The following is a 19,557-nucleotide window of genomic DNA, read 5'->3' as shown; positions in this document are numbered from 1 at the left end:
AAGAGCTGGAAATTGACTATAATAGCACGGCCTGCACTTGCCAGGATACGACTGAATCCTTACCCCACCAATAAAAGGGGACATTTTGTATGTCCCCCAAATTTCAGACATACGTTCTGTCCTGTTTCTTCTTCAGGCTACAAACCTCTTTTAAATTATCATACAAAGAATTGCATTATTTTTGTCTATTCTAACTTAAAATATGTGTTTTGTACACATTTTATTTTAAAATACTTATTTTTGAATGCATTTTAACCTAAACTATGAATTTTTTATGATTTTCAGATTTATACATTTTAGTCATTTTAGTCATTTTAACATTTCAAAACTTGACTTCACCTTCTTTCTGTGGTTCCTTAAATTCTTTTAATTTATACTCTCCTCCCTCTTGTTTTAATAAATTTCTATAAGTTGTCCACCCTTCTATCATATTCTTTTTCTTTACTGCTATAGCTTCCAACAGTGAGAGCCAAAGTGGTGTTTTTACCTCTAATAAATGTTTGTATTTATCCCATACTCTATACAAATTTTTCCTAATTATATTATTTGTAAATCCTTTATGTACTTTCACCTCTTCATACCATAAATAAGTGTGCCAACCAAAAATATTATCATGACCTTCTAAGTCTAGAATATGTGAATTCTCTAATACCATCCATTCCTTCAACCAACAAAGACAGGATGCCTCATAGTATAGTCTCATATCAAAATCAACGGAAAGCTTAGTTACCTCTGGTCCAAGAGGCACAAATCTAGCTGTAGGCAAAACATGTTCAGGCTGAAGCTCTGAAGTCCCCCAACAGGTTGATCCTTTCATGGTGTTTTTGCCCATCTTGATCTTGCTCTAAGGCTGATGGCTGTAGAAAGCTTCAGCTGTTCAGTCCCAGCCATCCCTTTTGCAATAGAAAGTAATACAGAGAAACTTCTGGCATAAGGACCAGCTGGCTTGTGTTCCAGTCCACGATTAACCTTCTGTTTCTGCTTTGGACAGGCGCAGGTAGCAGTGTGCACCACAAGTGCAACAGTGCCAAACACCGCATCATCTCACCAAAGGTCGAGCCGAGGTCAGGCGGGTACAGCGCCCACTCCGAGGTGCAGAACAACGATGTCTCCGAAGGGAAGAACGAGCACAGCCATGGCAAGTCCTCCAGCCGGGAGAAAAGGAACGGCAAAGTGGCCAAGCCGGTCCTGCTGCATCAGAACAGCACAGAGGTCTCCTCGACCAATCAGGTGGAAGTCCCTGACACCACGCAGAACTCCCCCGTGTCCATCAGCAGTGGGTTGAACAGTGACCCCGATGTGGCGGACAGCCCGGCTGTCACTGGGGTCTCCAGCATGGCCGTTGCCTCAGTGATGGGCAACCTGTCACAAAACGCCACAGTCTTCATGTCGGATGTGACCAGCGAGGCCGTCTACACAATGTCACCCACCGCGGGTCCCAATCAGCACCTCCTCTCCTCGGACGCAGCTGCCCAAGGGCTGGTCCTGGCCGTGAGCTCGGATGGCCACAAGTTCACCTTCCCCACCGCCAGCAGCTCGGAGGGCCTGTCCATGCTGCCCGCCAGCGTCTCCGAAGAGCTGGTGCTCTCCACCACTCTGGACAGTAGCCGGAAGATCCCAGAAACCACTATGAATTTCGACCCGGACTGCTTCCTTAACAATCCCAAGCAGGGGCAGACGTATGGAGGAGGAGGTCCCAAGGCAGATTGCCTGGGCCCCAACATCAGGCAGTCACCAACGACAGAGCGTGGGTTCAACTTCAGCGCAGCCCTCACCAAGGAGATTAAGACGGAGGACACGTCCTTTGAGCAGCAGATGTCGAAAGAAGCGTTCTCCTCCTCTTCCTCGTCCAACTCGCTCACCCTTACGACCGGTTCCAGTTTGCTCCCATCCGGCGGAGGCCTCAGCCCCAGTACCACCTTGGAACAAATGGACTTTAGTGCAATCGATTCCAACAAAGATTACTCCTCTGGTTTCAACCAAGCGGTCCAGAGCCCCCACGTCCACCAGACCCCTTCCCCCAGTTTCTTCCTGCAGGATGCCAGCAAACCTCTGCCGCTGGAGCAAAACAGCCACAACAACCTGAACGATGCAAGCAGTTCCTTTGTCAACCCTTTAGGGCTCCCCAACGTGAAGACGGAGGCTTCCTCCCAGAACACCTCCAACTGCAACGGCACGGTGGAAGCTCGCATCGAGTCCACCTCTTCGCTCCAGCTCATGCAGTTCCAGGCAAACTTCCAGGCTATGTCGGCTGAAGGCGAGGTCCCGATGGAGACCTCGCCGCAGGCGGATGGGAATGAGAACCTGCTGAAGACGGGGGAGCTCCAGGCCTGTGGTGGGACGGAGCACTACATGCAGCCCGAGACCAACGGGGGCAGCTTGCGGAATGGGAACAGCCTTCCCATCCTCCAAGGGAACATGGTGCAAGGCCTCTACCCAGTAGCCCACCCGGGTTTGAACAACTCCTCCAACATGGAGCTGAGCTTGGACCACTTTGACATCTCCTTTAGCAACCAGTTCTCTGACCTGATCAATGATTTCATCTCGGTGGAAGGTGGGAGCAACACCATCTACGGGCACCAGCTGGTATCAGGCGAGAGCAGTGGGCTGCCCCAGCCGGAGGACGCCAACCGGGCCTCCTACAGCCAGGCAGAGATGTGTATCCCCTGCTGCAGCCCCCAGCAAGCCAGCCTGCACCTCAGCAGCGGCACAGAGAACGGGGCAAGCACTCTGGCCTACATGCACGTGACTGAGGTGGTGTCGGCGGCAGCAGCAGCCGCTGCTGCTGCTCAGGGCACCCTGGGCATGCTCCAGCAGAGCGGGCGCCTTTTCATGGTGACGGATTACTCGCCCGAGTGGTCTTATCCAGAGGTGAGCTGTTTGGCTTTTCAGCCCTTGGTGGCTTTTGGCAGTGCTATTTTTTTCTAGAAAAAGAGGTGCAGGAACTCACCATGATGAACACCTCCCTTGTTCTCTTAGAATGGCAATGGCGCCCACCTGAGAGATGCCAGAACTGAGTTCCAATGGGGGGGGGAGCCCTGGGTTTTGGAAATGAGATAATTTGGCCTGCCAAGGAGGGGAGGGCCCCACCTCTCTACCTGACTGTCCCATCTGTGCTCCAGGGAAGTTGGAAAGGAAGGAAAACTGAAACCGCAGCATGCAAGGGAGAGGGAGCTTCTGCTGTCAGAGGTTGTAAGCCTCTGAATGCCAGTCCTGGGAGCCACAAGTAGGGAGGCTGCTGCTGCTGCTGCTGCTGCTGCTGCTGCTGTTGGGCTCGTGTCCTGCTTGTGGGCTTCCCAGAAGAAACATCTGGTTGACCACTGCGAGAACAGGATTCTGGGCTCGTTGGGTCCCTAAGACCTGATTGAGCTGCTGCTGGGCTTCTCTGGTGCTCCTATAGTCTCCTTTCCAATCGACATTACAGTCTCTCATTCCCGCCAAGGCCTCTGTCCCTCCCTGTTTTAGGCTGAGCAAAGATGGGAGAGAGAGATTGGGGTTATTGGGAGTAGGTGGGTGAGTGACCTAATGGTCAGGGACGTGGGTGGCGCTGTGGGTTAAACCACTGAGCCTAGGGCTTGCCGATGAGAAGGTTGGCGGTTCGAATCCCCACAACGGGATGAGCTCCCGTTGCTCGGTCCCAGCTCCTGCCAACCTAGCAGTTTGAAAGCACGTCAAAGTGCAAGTAGATAAATAGGTACCGCTACAGCGGGAAGGTAAATGGCATTTCAGTGTGCTGCTCTGGTTTGCCAGAAGTGGGACCTGGAAGCTGTACGCCAGCTCCCTCGGCCAATAACACGAGATGAGCGCTGCAACCCCAGAGTCGGTCAAGACTGGACCTAATGGTCAGGGGTCCCTTTACCTTTAGGTGAGTGACACAGTCGCCAGCTTCAGCCTAGAAATATTTTGAACCGGCCAGAATGCTGCCCTGCTACCCGCTTCTCTATATAGAACTGTGTAGAGCATTTCTTCGGGCAGAAAAGTACAAAGTGCACCTTGGATGAAAGGCAGTAGAGAGCTGGCCTCCTGGCAGTGCCACGCAACCAATCGGCTTTAGCCATATGGTGACATCACAAAACCAAACCAAGGTGGGCAGGTGAACATTTCTGCCCTGTTTCCTAAAGCCATACATCTTAACCCCAGAAATAAACCAGTCCATCCCCAGAGCAAAGTGCCTTCGTGCCTTTCATGAAACACATCCCTCTGTGTTACCTTTCTCCAACTACACGCCAAGACTCCCAGGTTGGACACTAAATGTGCACTGGCCAAGGTGCTGCAACCAGACCTGCTCACAGCAGCCCCACTTCTAACTTTTTAGAGAAGTAGATTTGAAAAGTACTAACAATGTGTGTGTGTCGAGGGCCTCCCAATCCAAGCTGGTAAAATTGCTTTTTTGAAAAGTGTTTTTCTGCCTTTCTGCCACTGGGGGTCAGCACAGGAGAAGCATATTTCAGATTCTCTCCAGGTTTTTAGATCTCCTGCCCAAATGTGACAGCAGAAGCCAATGCAGGGCGGCTCTGCAACCTGAAGATGCTTCTTGTGCTACTTGCTTGGACAGAGGCAGCAGTGGGACAGAGGCCTCTCCTTCCCCCGGCCCACATTTGATTCTCTCTCCCGGGCAACTTAGGCTAAAACAAGTCCTCCCTTCGGAATCAAGGGTCACACGCATCAGTTTTCTTTGCAGAATAAGTAGCAGCTGTAGGAAGCTACCATGGCTTTCCCCACAGAGCTATTTCTCACTGAAAATGCCCATAGCGGGAAATATTTATCTTTTCCTCATGGTGAGTTGGGGCACAATATTGTTCTGAAAAACAGGCGGAGGGAGAGTGGGTTAAGGTGACCCTCCCCTGTTGCCGCTCCTCCAGGGTCTTTTACATTTTTTAGCAAAATCAGGAGCCTGTGATCCACTTCTCTCTCTCATACTGTCAACTGGGCCCTGAGAATCTCAGCCTGACTCAGAAGCTGCAGGCGAACGGAGAGGGACCTTTTCAGCAGCAGCTCCCTTCTTCTGGAAAGGCATTGGAAAGGAAATCTGAATGTCCCTCTCCTGTGTTGTGGTTCCAGTACTGATGGATTGGTTTTTATTTCTCCTGCTTCCTTCAAGGGGCTTTCCTTCAGGTGGAATGGCAACAAGCTTTGAGGTCCTTATTGGGGAGAAAGCTGGGTGGTGAACATGCCTGATAACATTCATCAGATGGGGAACTGAGGCAAATAGCGACTTCTCTAGGCCACAGAGTCAACTGAAGCCGGGGGTGGTATTTGAACCCCTGGTGGTGGTGTCCAATGCTAGTCCTACTCAGAGTAGGCCCATCAAAGTTAACAGACATGAGCAACTTAGGTTCATTAATTTCAGTGGGTCTACGCTCTGCATAGGTCTTAGTTGAATACCAGCTCACATCTGCCACATTTACCGTATTTTTCACGGTAAAAACTAGGACGCACCTAGTTTTTAGAGGAGGAAAACAAGAAAAAATTTTTTGCTTTCTTGAATTGTCCTAGGCATAGCAGCCAACTCCTAGAGGCCTAGGTGCCTTTGCCCCCCCCCCATTAAATATTTGAGGAAGCTTCTTTTGCAAAGGGGGAAAGCTCCATTTTTTTGAGGAGCAGCTCAAAGTTGTACAGCTTTTTTTTGCAAATGGGAAAAGCCCCGTTTTTTGGGGGGGGAGCTCACATTTGTGCATCTTTTTTGCAAAGGGGGAAAATTCCATTTTTTAGGATCAGCTCAAAGTTGTTGAGCTTACCTTGCAAAGGGGGGGGAATCCTGTTTTTACGGGGTTCAACTCACAGTTCTGCAGCTTCTATAGGAAAGGAAAGGGACCCATTTCTACAGTTTCCAGACAGATAATCTAATCAGACAGTCACATGTCACTGGGGAAACAAACAGCCTTCCTCTTATCTCCCTCCCCGATCTCTTGCAATCAGCTGCTGAGCGGGTTCCTTTCAACACTCTCTTCCCCTCTTGTTAGCCTTTAGCTCTTTCTTTTTTAAAAAAAAAAAACATGGATCGCCCCTGGGCAATTCGGCTCCAGGGCCCACGCATTCGCTCCATAAGACGCACAGACATTTCCTCTTACTTTTTAGGAGGGAAAAAATGCATCTTATGGAGCGAAAAATACAGTAGCTTCCTGTCTACTAGGTGGCATTGGTTACAGGACTTGGTTGGAGAAAATAAGGAAGACAGTATCTGATGGAGCGGCACATGGTTGTTCTCCGGTTCCCACGAAGCTAGCCTTTGCTGAGTGGTGCCTTTCCAATGTTTGGGCTACAATATGGCCGTGAGAGCTGGGGATGATGGGAGTTGTAGCCCAAAGCCTCAGCTGGGCACCTTGAACCACTCACAGCTCCACACTTCCAGTTCCCAACTGAAAGCCACCTCATAGATAGGGGAGCCCCCCCTACCTCGCCATGGAGCCCTGCTTGCTTGCCTGGTCTTGGTTGTCCCACATGCAGCAGGCATTGGCTGGCCGCCAGGGCTGAGAGCCCCTTGACATTCATATGACTCCTGCTCTTATTTCATCTCTCTGTGGCAAATGTCAGTCACTTTGTGGGGCAGGAGGAGAAGATAGCCCCCTGAGGAGTGGAGGCAGCCAAGAGTGGTCCAAGACTGACGCCTCCTGACCCATTCCCTGCTCTGCTTGCTTTTCTCCTCTGCAGGGGGGCGTGAAGGTGCTGATCACAGGGCCCTGGCAGGAGGCCAGCAATAACTACAGCTGCCTGTTTGACCAGATCTCAGTGCCGGCCTCCTTGATACAGCCGGGGGTGCTGCGCTGTTATTGCCCAGGTGAGAAATCCAGGAGTGTGTGTGTGTGTGTGTGTGTGTGTGTTTAAAGCCCCTGTGCTGGAGGCATCGCATCAGAAAGAGCTGGGGCACCTTTACACACTTGTAATCCTTGCTTCAGAATTCAGGAGCCACTTTGCTGCAAAGTGCAAGCCTTTGGCTTCCAACCACAGCATGCCAGGTTCCTGGAAACCTATGAGGAGTAAAGAGGCCCTCCCCGACATTCATTTCCAGCATCTGTTATTTGTAGGTACACAGCCTCTGAGCATAGAGGTTCAATTTGACTGTTGTGTCGGTAGATCTGTCTTCTGATCTGTTGCTTTTCATATAGATTTTTTCCCCATCTGCTGCTGCCGTCCCAGTTTTATTGCATTGTTTAAGTTGTCCTATTGTCTAGTTTGTTGTTTAAATAGTCATGCTGGCCACATGACCTGAAAAGCTGTCTGCGAACAAACGCAGGCTCCCTCGGCCTGAAGCGAGATGAGTGCCGAATCCCATAGTCAAGTTTCACTGGACTTAACTGTCTGGGGGTACTTTACCTTACCACCTTGCAGCAGACAGAGAGCCAGCCTCTGCTTCCAGAAAGGGCAGGTGGTGGGGAGGAGAGGGGGTCGCCATAGTCCCCAACACACTGAGAAAGGTGTGTTTTGCAGGTGCCCAGTGAAGGCTTCCGTGTGTTGGGATCACTTTCTTAAAAGCCACCATCTCCCTTTGCCTTTCAGCTCATGACACGGGGCTCGTCACTCTGCAAGTGGCCTTCAACAACCAGATCATCTCCAACTCGGTGGTCTTTGAGTACAAAGCACGGGCACTGCCACCCTTGCCTTCCTCTCAGCACGACTGGCTGTCCCTGGATGGTGAGAAATGCAAACATGGCTCCCAGAGTGGTGGGTGGTCTTGGGGGCAGGAGGTCAGACTGTGCAGTGGGGGCTCCAGTCTCCTGAAGATGGGGAAAGTATCAGGCTTCATCGCTGGCGAATCCCTTCCTTGCAAGTAGAGCTGTTGCCTTCGGTTTTGTCTTGTAAAAGATACCTTAACCAGCCCATCCACCTGCAGGTCTCAGCCCCTGTGACTTTGGAGCACTCCCGAGTGATAAATCTCCTTCCAAAGCAAGCCCAGAATCCAAGAATGATGTATAGAACCAGAAGTGGCTGCAAGGGCAATCACAAGTGTTTCTGGGGTACTTCAGAACTCTGCAACCCCAGGTGTGCTCTATCAGTAGCAGGGATGCCACAAGTTCTAAGATAGCTCAGTTGGTAGAACATGAGACTGTTAATCTCAGGGTTGTGGGTTCAAGCCCCATGTTGAGCAAAAGATTCTTGCATTGCAGGGGGGTTGCACTAGATGATCTGAGTGGTCCCTTCCAACTGTACAATTCCATGATTCTATGAATTCAAAAACAGTGCCTCCCCTAGGCCACCACATCCACCAGCCTTCCAAAGTTTTGTGGCCTCCAACCCAGCAGCCAGCATGACCAAAGGTTAGGGAATGTGAGGAAGGTTGTAGCCCAAACATTTAGAAGGCACCAGCTTGAGGAAGGCTGTGCAAATGAGCGGGAGGATGGCAGGGGCTCTGCTCCTCCTGCTATCTGTGTGCTACCTCCTGTGTGGAAAAAGCCATGCTCTGCCAGAGGCTCGGTCTATTAATTTCCTTGGAGGTGGGGAAGCTGACCCAGATTGTTCCCAGGCGACTCTTCAAAGAGTTCTACCTCCAGCTGACTCAGGCAACCTGGATTTTCTGTAGCTTACAGGGTGAAATGAAACTGCACTGCTCAGGTTTCCTGGAGGAACTGAGGCTTACCAAGCTAAAAGATGTGAGTGGGAGAGATGGAGGGTGCTACAGAGATCCCCTTTCTCCAAATTTTATGGGCTCCGTTTGCACAGGAATGGTGGTGGGGGGGTAGGAAATGATTACCATTCAAATGCAACAAGAATCAAAGCCATAAAAGTCTGCCAAACAGCAAGGCAGGTAAAAGACAGTCCAGGGAGCTTTCTTTTCAAACACTTCCAGCAAATCCAGGAAACCCGACTTGCTAGCAGTGAGCAGTGAGGAATACCTGCCCGGGGAGGGAAACACCTGGGAGGAGGTGCAGCTCCTGCAAAGCAGCTCTGCTTTGGGGCTCTGAGCTGTCTCTGGGCTGCATCACGCCAGACGTGACTAAATGTCCCTGCATGCCAAAACAACAAACCCTTCCTGTGGAAAACTGTTGGGGAGAAGAAGGGCTCTGGCCTCCTTCTGCACACATTTCTTCTTCTTGGGGAAGGATCAGTTAATCAGAGGATCCCCCAGGTACATTTAATCATGCAATCTGATGTACTATAGCCAGGCTTGGCTGTAATACCTTAGCAAGAACTAGGCCACTATCCTTGCAAGCATGAGGGTTGCTCAAAGACACAATGAGCATTTGCAGATGATGCAAAACTGTGAGGGAGAGCTACTATCACCGCAGACCTTGAGAGAACAGGAAACTGGGCCAAAACTAATTAAAAAAGAATTTTACAGCAAAGTTCTATATTTGGTGAGGTGCACCCTGAGGTTTTGTTGTTGTTGTCGTTTGGGGGGAACCTGCCTTGGCAGCAATACATGTAAAAAGGATCTCAGAATTGTAATCAGCTACAACCTAAACATGAGCCAGCACTGTGATACGGTTGCAAAAAAAAGTGGGGTGGGTGGGTAATTTTAAGCAACATGAATAGGATCATAGTTTCCAAGTCCTGGGAAGTAATAGTTCTAATTTATTCGGCAGTAGTCCAGCCTGGTCTGGAGGACTGTGTCCAGGTATGAGTGCCACACTCTTAAGAATGATGTAGACAAGTTGTATTATAGACTTGGGAGGGAGCTTGGAAACACGTGATGCCTGGCTCAGTGCAGGATCTGCAACAGCAGCATCCTTTGCTGGTGACCATTCCACCTCCAGCCAAGGAGAGCCCATCATCTCCTGAGGCAGCCTTCAAAATGGGGAGCGTTTCACACCCTGAAACGCAGGAATGCCCAAAGCCATTTCTCAGGCTTGGCTTGGCTGAGCGGGGCACGGCCATGCGGGAGGGGAAGGCAGGGAATAATGGCTCTGGTGTGATTTGGGGGTGGGAGGAGAGGAAGGTATATCTGATCTAGGAAAAGGGGGAAGGATTGCCTTGCCGGCTCGGCTCTGCTCCGGACGCTGAAGGGGGCCTGTCCAAGGGAAGGCCGTCCCAACGTCGATCCCACCCCAGTTTAGCCATGCGTCCTTGCCGCGCAGACCCTCCCTTTGCTTCACGGGTGCCCAGGCACAAGAGTTGGAGGAGACTCCCGCCAAAGCCCACCCGCAGGAATTTGGGGGGGGGGCAGGAGCAACCCGAAGGCAAGCCGTGGCGGGGGGCACTTTTCAGCCCGCGGAGGAGAAGGGAGGAGGACGGCGCAAGGCATAGCGACTTGCAGCTTGGAGGGCGACGGCCGACAGCCAGCCAGGGCCGGCGAAGGGGCGAGGCGGGAGGCTCAGCCCGGCGGGAGGGGGGCGGCGTTGCCGCGCGGAGGCGGCTCCAGCCGCGCTTTGTCATAATGCGGAGCGCCCCCTCCCCGGCGGCTGCATTGCGGGCGCAGAGCGGCGGCAAGACCGAGCGGGACTGGCCAGGTCGCTCGCTCTCCGGGGCGAGCGCATCCTCCTTCTCCTCCTTTTCGTGCGCTCCGGCCGGGCATGGCGGGGCCGCGACGGACGGCGCAGGCAAGGCAGGGCTGGGCTGGGCTCCGCGGGCGAGGTGGGCGGCGGCGCGGGGCGTCCCGGGCCGGGCACCTGTTGCGCTGCCCCGACGGCTCCTCATTGGCTCCGGCGCGCGTGTGGCGAGCGGGCGCTCCCCGGCGGCAGCGGGGGCTGATGTCACTTTCCGCGCTGCGGATTGGCCGCGCAGAGGCGGGGAAGGAAAAGGAGGGCTGTCCAAAGAGCCCGGCGGGCTGACCGGCCGCTCGCTCCCTCGCTCGGGCTGCGTCCGAAGGGACCCGCGGGTGGGCGAGCTGGCTGGCCGATAAGTGCGCCTCGCTCCCGCCCTGCCCACCTTTTTTGCGCCACCGCGGGGCCCGCGCGGAAGGTGGGAGCGGACTCCAGGGGAGCGCCAGGCGCGGACGAGGAGCGGGGAAAGTTCCCAGCCGCACGTGGGGGAAGGAACGCGCCCTCTTCTCCCCCTCCCTCCGCCCCACGGAAGTTCCTCCCTATCCCCTACTTCGGGACGGGGCACAGAAGAGCCGCCTAGAGGCTCCCGATCTCCCACCGCCAGCAGCAGCGGCGACCTCTCCCTCGGGGCGTCCGAAATGTAAGAAAACGTATTTTGAAATGCGGGGGACGGGGAGAGAAAGCGATTTGGAGCAAGAAAGTGGTGAAGCCTGCCCCGCCCCCGCCCCCCGCCTCAAGGAAGTGCCAGGCCTCCTTGAACTGGTTGGGGCTGCTTTTTAGACAGTAGTGTGATTAGTATACAGCTGGCGGGCGGGTGATTTTTGCAAACTGTCCTCCCCCAAAATAGGCTACTCGGCCTGAAGAGGTGGCCTGTGGAACCGCCTGTCTTGGTTTGCCACCCTGGAAGTGGAGCGAAATCCCAAGAGAGGGAGTGCCCCCCCCCTCGAAATCTGACAGTGTCGGGGATCTCAGTCCCCAGCTGGATTCATCATGGGGCATTGGAGAGCTGGTTTTCCTCCAGGCAGGTTCATCACTTAATGACCACAACCTAAGGTGTGGATTATCTCCCTTGCTCCAGAGGGCAGGCCCAAAGGCCAAGGGTGCAAATGGAATGGAGGAATAGCCTCATGGTACAAGCAGTTCTGGGGGTGATGGGCTTTATCTATCCTGTTCGGGTACTGTCTTGGGTGCTGTAGTTGCAGATCCCTGCCTTGCACAAGGTTGGGCTAGATGTCCTGCAACTCTGTCATTCTATCATTGTGCTGTACAGCAAGGTCCTTTTCCTCCAGGCTGCAGATATTAGGCCCTCAAACATGTGGGTGATGCCTGGAAGAATCTGGGGTAGGGGAGTGGCCAACTAGGTTATATTTATTTGCTTGTCAAATTCCCCCCCCCAGCACCACCAAGATCCCAGGGAGGCAAACAACAAAGCACAGGAAGACAGTGCAGTTAAAAATAAAACTTATTTAAAGTGATTAAGGACATCTGAAAACAACAGCTAATAATTTCAAGCTTGCTAGAATCAGAATTTCTCAGCTATCAAATAGAAATGTTTCAAAACTCTTCCTAAATGTTAGTACGTATTGAGAGAGACAGAAGAATCTCACCAGGGAGGACTACAGATGGGGAACCACCACCAAAGGGGCCCTGTTGGTGGTCAGTGCCAGTTGAGCAACTACCAGAAGTGGCAGCACCAATTGTAGGGCTTGAGATGGTTGATATTTGCAGGGGAGGTACTTGGGTCCTGGTTGTTTTGGGCAGCCAGGGCAGCACTTTCAGGATGGTGATGCTTGGCCCCTTGGGGCTGCCCCGCCCACCAATCCAGCAGCGGCATTCTGCATTTGTGTGTCAGTCTTCCGAAGGCATTAGTACCCTATATATAATTCCTTCACTATTCCCCCACCCAAGAGAGAAGCCGAGTCAATGACTCAAAAGTAACATGGTTGGCTGAAGGGTTTCTACATGAAATCTGGGCAAGCAAGAGACTTACGTGGCTCTATTGGTTCCTCACTGGCCTGAGGTTCCTCACTGTTTCACTGAGGCCTTCGGAAGGATGCAAGCTGGCCATCCTCAGTGCCTTGATGTCCAAAGATAAACTCCTGCGACCTGGAGGGCCCATTTAGCCTACATGCCTGCTATCTGTTGTTGGGTCTATCCACTGGAAGATGCCAAGAGGGCCAAAGACCCTGGGCATGCATTGCTTTCTTTTTGAGAATGTTTAAATACAGAAGCTGATTCTGTTTTGGGTGGTTGAGAAAAGCCAAGAAAGCACTCAGAAGCAGGACAGTGTGATGCCAAAGAGCAGAAGAAGAATTCCTAGCATATTGATTTCCCCCAGATTCCTTCACACACATCCTTGTGGTTACAGACTTCTGAAGACTTGAGACCCTTTTGTCAGTGGCTTGCCTCTCCTGTCTTGCTTTTGCTCCCCATGGCGGGAATGGGGGTACCTCTCTGATTCACACTCTTTCTCTTTGTTTCTCTCCTGTGTTGCCGCAGAGAACCAGTTCAGGATGTCTATCCTGGAGCGACTTGAGCAGATGGAGCGGAGGATGGCCGAAATGACTGGGTCCCAGCAGCAGCAGCAGCACAAGCAAGGCGTAGGTGGTGGTGGGGGCAACGGCAGCGGCAATGGAGGTAGCCAAGCACAGGTACATGCTGAGCCCCCTGGCTGTGTTCCTGGGTGCCCCACAGGAGTACTTTACGTTCAAGAGGCTTTTGCAGTCTCTTCAGTCTTTTGTGCCACTCTAGAGAACCAGGGAGTTGCAGGCAGAGGGCCTTCTCAGTGGTGGCGCCCACCCTGTGGAACGCCCTCCCATCAGATGTCAAAGAGAAAAACAGCTACCAGATTTTTAGAAGACATCTGAAGGCAGCCCTGTTTAGGAAGGCTTTTAATGTTTAATAGATTATTTTATTTCATTTTTCTGTTGGAAGATGCCCAGAGTGGCTGGGGAAACCCAGCCAGATGGGCGGGGTATAAATAATAAATTATTATTATTATTATTATTATTATTATTATTATTATTATTTTATAGAGAGGCTTTCTCCCTCTTGACTTTGAAGTCGCTGCTGATGGTGCTAAACAAAAAAACCCGCCAGCATCAACTGGGAGGAGGGGAACATTTAAGATAGAGGCTTTGTGCTCCATGATGCTGGACCACCCACTGTAGGTCAGTGGTAGAGCCCCTCCTTTTCATGCTGAAGGTTCCAGGCTCAATCTCCCATGGTATCTCCAAGGTGGGACTGGAAATGTCTCCTGCTTGAAACCCTGAAGTGTTGCTGCCAGTCAGTGTAGACAGTACTGAGCTAGATGGACCAATGGTCAGACTCAGCAAAAGGCAGCTTCCTATTTATTTTCTATGGCCTGTGTTGATCAAGAAGATGCATAGTCCATTTTGGGTGCAAAAAGCAGGCCATTGGTTCGTTTAGCTCAGTTTTGACTGTTGGTGGCTCTCCACAGTTTCAGGGAGGGTTTTTTTCTTGGAGATGCCATTAGGGATTGAATGCAATGCAAAGCAGCTGCTTCAGCATTGAGCTATAGTCCGTCTTCAGTTTATCAGTTGCCTCTTGAAGACAACGAGTAAGGAGAGAGATGTGCTACTATGTAGAAATTAAAGAAGCTAAAATGCTCAGAAATAAGAGCCACTAATATTGTAGTTAGTGTAATTGGTTGCTCATTCTGAAGAGGGAAAATAATGCAAAGACAGTTTAAAAAAAAAAAGCAACAAGAAGAAGAAGAAGAGTTTTTTCCGCAATAGCTCCCTGGGCCCTTCCCAGCTGTATTCTTGGGGAAGGCTGCAATGGTCCTGAAGACAAGCACAGGGAGTGTCCTAGCTGGCAGCCTGTCCTTTCTTACTAGCTCAGACTTGCACTTCCTTGTGTTTTCCCATGTTTGAGGGACATGACCCATTCATAGCACAGAGCCAACAAGCCCCACCCAGCTGTTTGAGGACAGACTCTTCCCCCTTCAGGCTGTCATTTGTTCATGGCAAAATCCATTAAGAAGCCTTAGACTTTGCTCCCTCTCTGCCCACGCTGCTTGGCTTGCTCTCCTGAGAGCTAGCCCCTGAGCCCAGCGCATCTCTCCCTTGCAGTGCGTCTCGGGAGCAGCCACCTTGGGGAACTGCTTTGAGAGCCGTGTGGTGGTTGTGTGTGAGAAGATGATGAGCAGGGCCTGCTGGGCCAAATCCAAGCACCTCATCCACTCCAAGACCTTCCGGGGGATGACCCTCCTGCACCTGGCAGCAGCCCAGGGCTATGCGACCCTCATCCAGACTCTCCTTAAATGGCGGTAAGAACCCGGGGGGGGGTGCAGTGGCAGGCTCTGGGGATGCGCACTTGGCTATCCCTCTTCCATAGGAGGAGGCAGCTGTCCTGGGGTTCAGGGCTGTCCTGGGGACTTGGTAGGAACCCCTTAAGGGCTGTTGAAGGCTTCAAGTGACTAGTTGACTACCCCCTATGCAAATGATTTCTCCCATTGCTGTGGTAGCTGTATCTTCACAGTACATGGGTGCAATCTCTTATTGGGTCCAAATAAGCCAAAAAGAAAAAAGAAACTCTTAAATCCCTGAGCACTCTGGGTATGTGGCCTTTGCCGCTTGGGGAAGCTCGATTGAAAGTCACAGTGTCTGGAATGTGAGAAACTGTCTAGAATTGAACTATTTTGGATGAAGATTGGGCAGCTATGGGAGAAAAAAAATCCTTGTAAAACAAATTCAGCAAGACTAAAATAAAATTCTTTGAAAATAATACAAAAATGGCATTTAATGCCTTTTAAAAAAGCACTAAAATCCTGCTCAGTTGCTTGCTGCAGGGGACGTCCAGTTCATGGTTCCTTCACACACATGTGGTTGTAACGTGCCAAAGCTGCCCAGTTCTGGGATGAAATATTTGTAGAAGTAACAAAAATACTGGGGAAACCTGTAAAAAGAAGAAGAAAGAAACCACTAGAAATAGCATTGTTAGGTGTATTCAGCAGAGACGAACTAAGGCTTAGTAAATGGCAGCAAGAACATTGCTAGCCAGAAATTGAAAAGAAACAAAGTGTTTAAATGTATTAAAATGGTACAGTGTAATTTGGGAAATGGCACTTTCTATTAAAAAAACATTTTTCTTTATATTGACATTAGCAACCTTTGGACTCTCTCCACTCCATTGTTTATACAAACTTTGCTGTTATTATTTAGATATTTAGGTGGGGTAAAAGGGGGGTGCTAAGGAGGATGTTTAGTTTGCGATTTCCCCCTCTTCAATATGTAACTCAAAAGTACAAAAAAAATTGTAAGTAACTTAATTTTTAAAAAACACCACAGTTGAGCTGCCACCCACATTCTCTTTGGGGCAAAAATCCCCCCTCCCCTCAGTAAGCAGCCCCAAATGACTACTCTCCTTCTTGGGCCCCCAGTACCAAGCATGCCGACAGCATCGACCTAGAGCTGGAAGTGGACCCCTTGAACGTGGATCATTTCTCCTGCACGCCGCTGGTAAGTAGCCACGCCCTGCCCACGAGGTGCTCAAAGTCGCTTTTCTTTGCAGCTTGTGGTAACCAGGGAGAGGGGGGGCATGAGTTTTCCATTGGGATCATTGCACAAGTTTTGCATCCTTAACATGCCACTCCCTTTCCCTGAGCATATGCGATGGAGTAGGCTTACCAGCTGTGTCCAACCCCATGAGACTTGAATGTGAAACAATGGAGCTGTCAAATCCTGGGGTGCACACACCAAGACTTGACAAGCCTACAAACAGATAGTTCTGTGAGTGGGTCCTGTACTCTGCCACATTCCCCTCTCCTTTTCTTCCTTGCCCACCCAACCTCTTTTTTCTTCCAGATGTGGGCATGCGCGCTGGGCCACGTGGATGCAGCTGTGGTCCTTTACAAGTGGGACCGCCGCGCTATCTCCATCCCCGACTCCCTCGGGAGGCTCCCCTTGGCTATTGCTCGTTCTCGGGGCCACGTGAAGCTGGCCGAGTGCCTCGAGCACCTGCAGCGGGAGGAGCAAGCCCAACTCAGGCAAACCCCCCGGATCCCCTGTCCTTCGCATGAGGAACCCAGCAGTGAGAACTGGATCGCCCAGTGGCACAGTGAGATGGTGGCCTCTCAGGAGCCCCAGAAGGGAGTCACCGTGATTTCCAATTCCAATACAGGTAGGATGTTGTTTTGTTTTGTTTTGTTTTGTTTTGTTTTGTTTTAAAGGCCTCCATCACATTCCTTGGAGGAAAGGTTTGGTCCATTCTCCTCCTCCTTCATTTGTTTCCCACAAACTTAGGACGATCACACAGTGGCTAACTTTGGACGTCAGTATCCTGGCTCAATAAGCTGAGCTATGCATAAACCTTCTACCTGCTGGCTCCATCCACTTCTCTCTTCTGCTCTTGCTGCACACCACGAAGACTTCCTGGGTTAACCATTGTTTCCTTTTCTGTCCAAACCAGGAAATGCTGGTTGGTAGGGTGGGGGCACACCAGGTTTTGAGACAAACTTCTACTGTGGTTTCAGATCCTGGTTTGTGCCAGGCCTGACAACCATGGTTTCCTGGTTTATATGGAATGGGAAGCTATGGTTACTTTACCCCTGACATCTGGTACTGAGGAGGCAACAGCAGAACACAGGCACAACCCCAGCTTAATGAGTTCTGTCCATCTAGTGCAGCTACACAGGTGATTGAGTCCTCTTGGTTTATCACAACTAGACCCTTGCCTTCCTGTTAGGATCTAGAAACAGACTCAGGATGAGGCCAGTTTAGAGACCAGTTTTGCTCCCTCCCAACAGTGTCCACCAAATGTGCCCTTTTACACAAGGGTGCTATTCACATATGTGGGGAAACTAAGGTGCCTGCTCCCTCTGTCATAAGGAGGGGGCCTGTGTGCGTCTCCATACAGAGCTGATGCAGAGGTGCTCTGCTGTTCCCCACCTTGGGCACTTGCTTGCCAGGCCTCCAGAGCCTCATGGTCCCTTTGGCAGAGTGAACGCAGGGCACATTTCATAGGAGCAGCGCATGCACATCCACACTCGCATGGCTGAGTCCTGACTTGTCTTCTGTTTGGTTCCAGAGCTGAGGCGGCCCCGGTCCGAGCCCTCCAGTTACTACAGCAGCGAGAGCCAGAAGGAGTACCCCGCGCCCAAAAAACACAAACTGAACCCCGACTACTTCTGTGCTCGGCAGGAGAAGCTTCTTTCCACCGCCCTGAGCCTGGAGCAGCCGAGTGCCCGGAAGCCAAGCTCCAGTGCTAAGCAATCCCTCCCAGAGACAATCAGCCCCAGGCATGGGGTGCGGGACTATGCGCGGGAGCTTGTCTCCGAAGTGGCTGGCTATCATGGCACTGGCACACAGGCAGGGGCCAAGTGGAGCCCAAAGGAGGCGTATATTGGCGTGCCTGCGATGCAGGTGGCAGGCAGCCCCAAGGGGCTGGGGAAGGACTCAGGGGCCCAGCGGCTCCATCCGCGGGAGCAGATGAGCGTGCTGATGATGGCGGAGCGGGAGGTGGCTGACGCAGAGCTCCTCTCCTTCCGGGACGGCACAGAAAGTGAGGACTGCTTGCATCACATGGATGACCTGCAGGTGAGCCTTCATAAAACACACACCAGGGCTGTGAACCGTCCAATATAAAAAGCACTGCAAACAAAACAATCATAAAAATGACTAGCTATGCAAGAGATAATTTAAACATTAAGAAAAAACTTCAAGACTTTAAACAGGCATGGCTTCTTCCCCCAAAGAATCTCGAGAACTGTTAAGTTTGATAAAAGTGCAGAGAGTTATTAGGACACCCCTTTCCCCCTCTTTCAGAGAGCTTCTATTCCCAGAGTTTTCCTGGGAAGAGGAATTGATTCTTAAACCATTCTGGGAATTATAGCCATGTGCGAGGAATAGGTCTTCTGACAACTCTCTGCAGCCTTCACAAGCTGCAGTTCCCATGATGCTTTGAGTGAAGCCATGGCAGTTTAAAATGGTTTAAATGTAGAGGGCAAATGGGGCCCAACTGACATTTAACTCCCAACTGATGAGAATCTCCAGCCAATCAGAGTCTGCTGTCAGCCACACAGACCAATCAGAATGAATTTACCTGAACCAAGCATAATAAGATTCTCTTGTTATCACCAGCTACTGCTAAACAGGCTTGTAATGTTGTGTAATGGGACAAGGCCTCGACCTTGGCCAATTGCAGAATACTTTTTATGTTCAAAACCCAAGCACAAGCATTTTATGTACAGTGATACCTCGGTTTATGAACACAATTGGTTCCAGAAGTCTGTTCATAAACTGAAGCGAACTTTCCCATTGAAAGTAATGGAAAGTGGATTAATCCGTTCCAGATGGGTCCGCGGCGTTCGTAAACTGAAAATTCGTAAACCGGGGTGTTCATAAACCGAGGTTCCACTGTACAGCGTTCCTCCTTGGTCTGACAGGAGCAGGTTCTGGGACCCGACAGGAAGGGAGGTGGTGTGAAGTGCTGTTCTCACCTTGCTTCCACCCACGTGTCCCTGAAAAGCTTTCCTTCTCACTTCACAGGTGACCATGATGACTCTGGCAGAGCACATCATCGAGGCGACCCCAGAGAGGATCAAGCGGGAAAACTTTGTGCCGATGGAGGTGCCACCAGCCGATAGGACGGAGAGCGCCACCATTAGCACTTCAATGAGCTGGCTGGCCAGTTACCTCGCGGATGTCGACCACTTACCAAGTGCTGCTCAAATAAGGTCTGTGGCCTTGTATTACTAGGACTGGTCGAGCTTGTGATACCCACTGGCCCATATTAACTTTTCTGCCCCTCACCTTGCGAAACTGAAAACCCACCAGGCAAGAGGGGGGCTCCTCGTTGCTGCTGGTGCTGTTATATGGGGGGGGGGAACCTACCAGTGCCCAGCCGTTAGATGCTTTACTTCATTTCTGAATTTTGGGTTGCAGCAGATAAAATTAATCCACTTTGTTTTTCTGAGTCAAGCCAATAAAGGTTCAGAGCACCCCCGAAACAGGTTCCATTCAGGTTCGCTGGGTGTGGAGCAAGTTAAGTAGTTACAACAAAGTTTCAACCCTTAATCCTCAAGTACTGTGAAATAAACATCGCTGGAATGCTAAATTGTAAGCTTGCAGCATGTTTTCATGCTGTTTCAACAAGGGTTGGCACATTCTGGGTCACC

At 51.2% G+C, this 19,557-nt stretch overlaps 1 protein-coding gene across 2 annotated transcripts in view; it reads left to right on the top strand.

Moving 5' to 3' along the window:
- Positions 1-19,557, top strand: part of CAMTA1 (calmodulin binding transcription activator 1) — a 671,800-nt gene that overhangs the window by 629,406 nt on the left and 22,837 nt on the right. For both annotated transcript variants that reach the window (XM_060276129.2, XM_088671772.1), the window contains exons 8-16: positions 992-2,871; positions 6,652-6,778; positions 7,498-7,632; positions 12,918-13,069; positions 14,513-14,709; positions 15,823-15,901; positions 16,247-16,562; positions 17,469-17,977; positions 18,929-19,116. In XM_060276129.2, the coding sequence (XP_060132112.2) occupies positions 992-2,871; positions 6,652-6,778; positions 7,498-7,632; positions 12,918-13,069; positions 14,513-14,709; positions 15,823-15,901; positions 16,247-16,562; positions 17,469-17,977; positions 18,929-19,116 (3,583 nt within the window). The remainder of the gene's footprint in view (positions 1-991; positions 2,872-6,651; positions 6,779-7,497; positions 7,633-12,917; positions 13,070-14,512; positions 14,710-15,822; positions 15,902-16,246; positions 16,563-17,468; positions 17,978-18,928; positions 19,117-19,557) is intronic.

The sequence above is a fragment of the Zootoca vivipara genome, chromosome 6 (genome assembly GCF_965207765.1).
Source record: "Zootoca vivipara chromosome 6, rZooViv2.hap1.1, whole genome shotgun sequence".
In the NCBI taxonomy this organism is placed as follows: Eukaryota; Metazoa; Chordata; class Lepidosauria; order Squamata; family Lacertidae; genus Zootoca; species Zootoca vivipara.
Note: the sequence above shows the minus strand (reverse complement) of the source record. Positions and strands in the feature narration are given on the sequence as shown.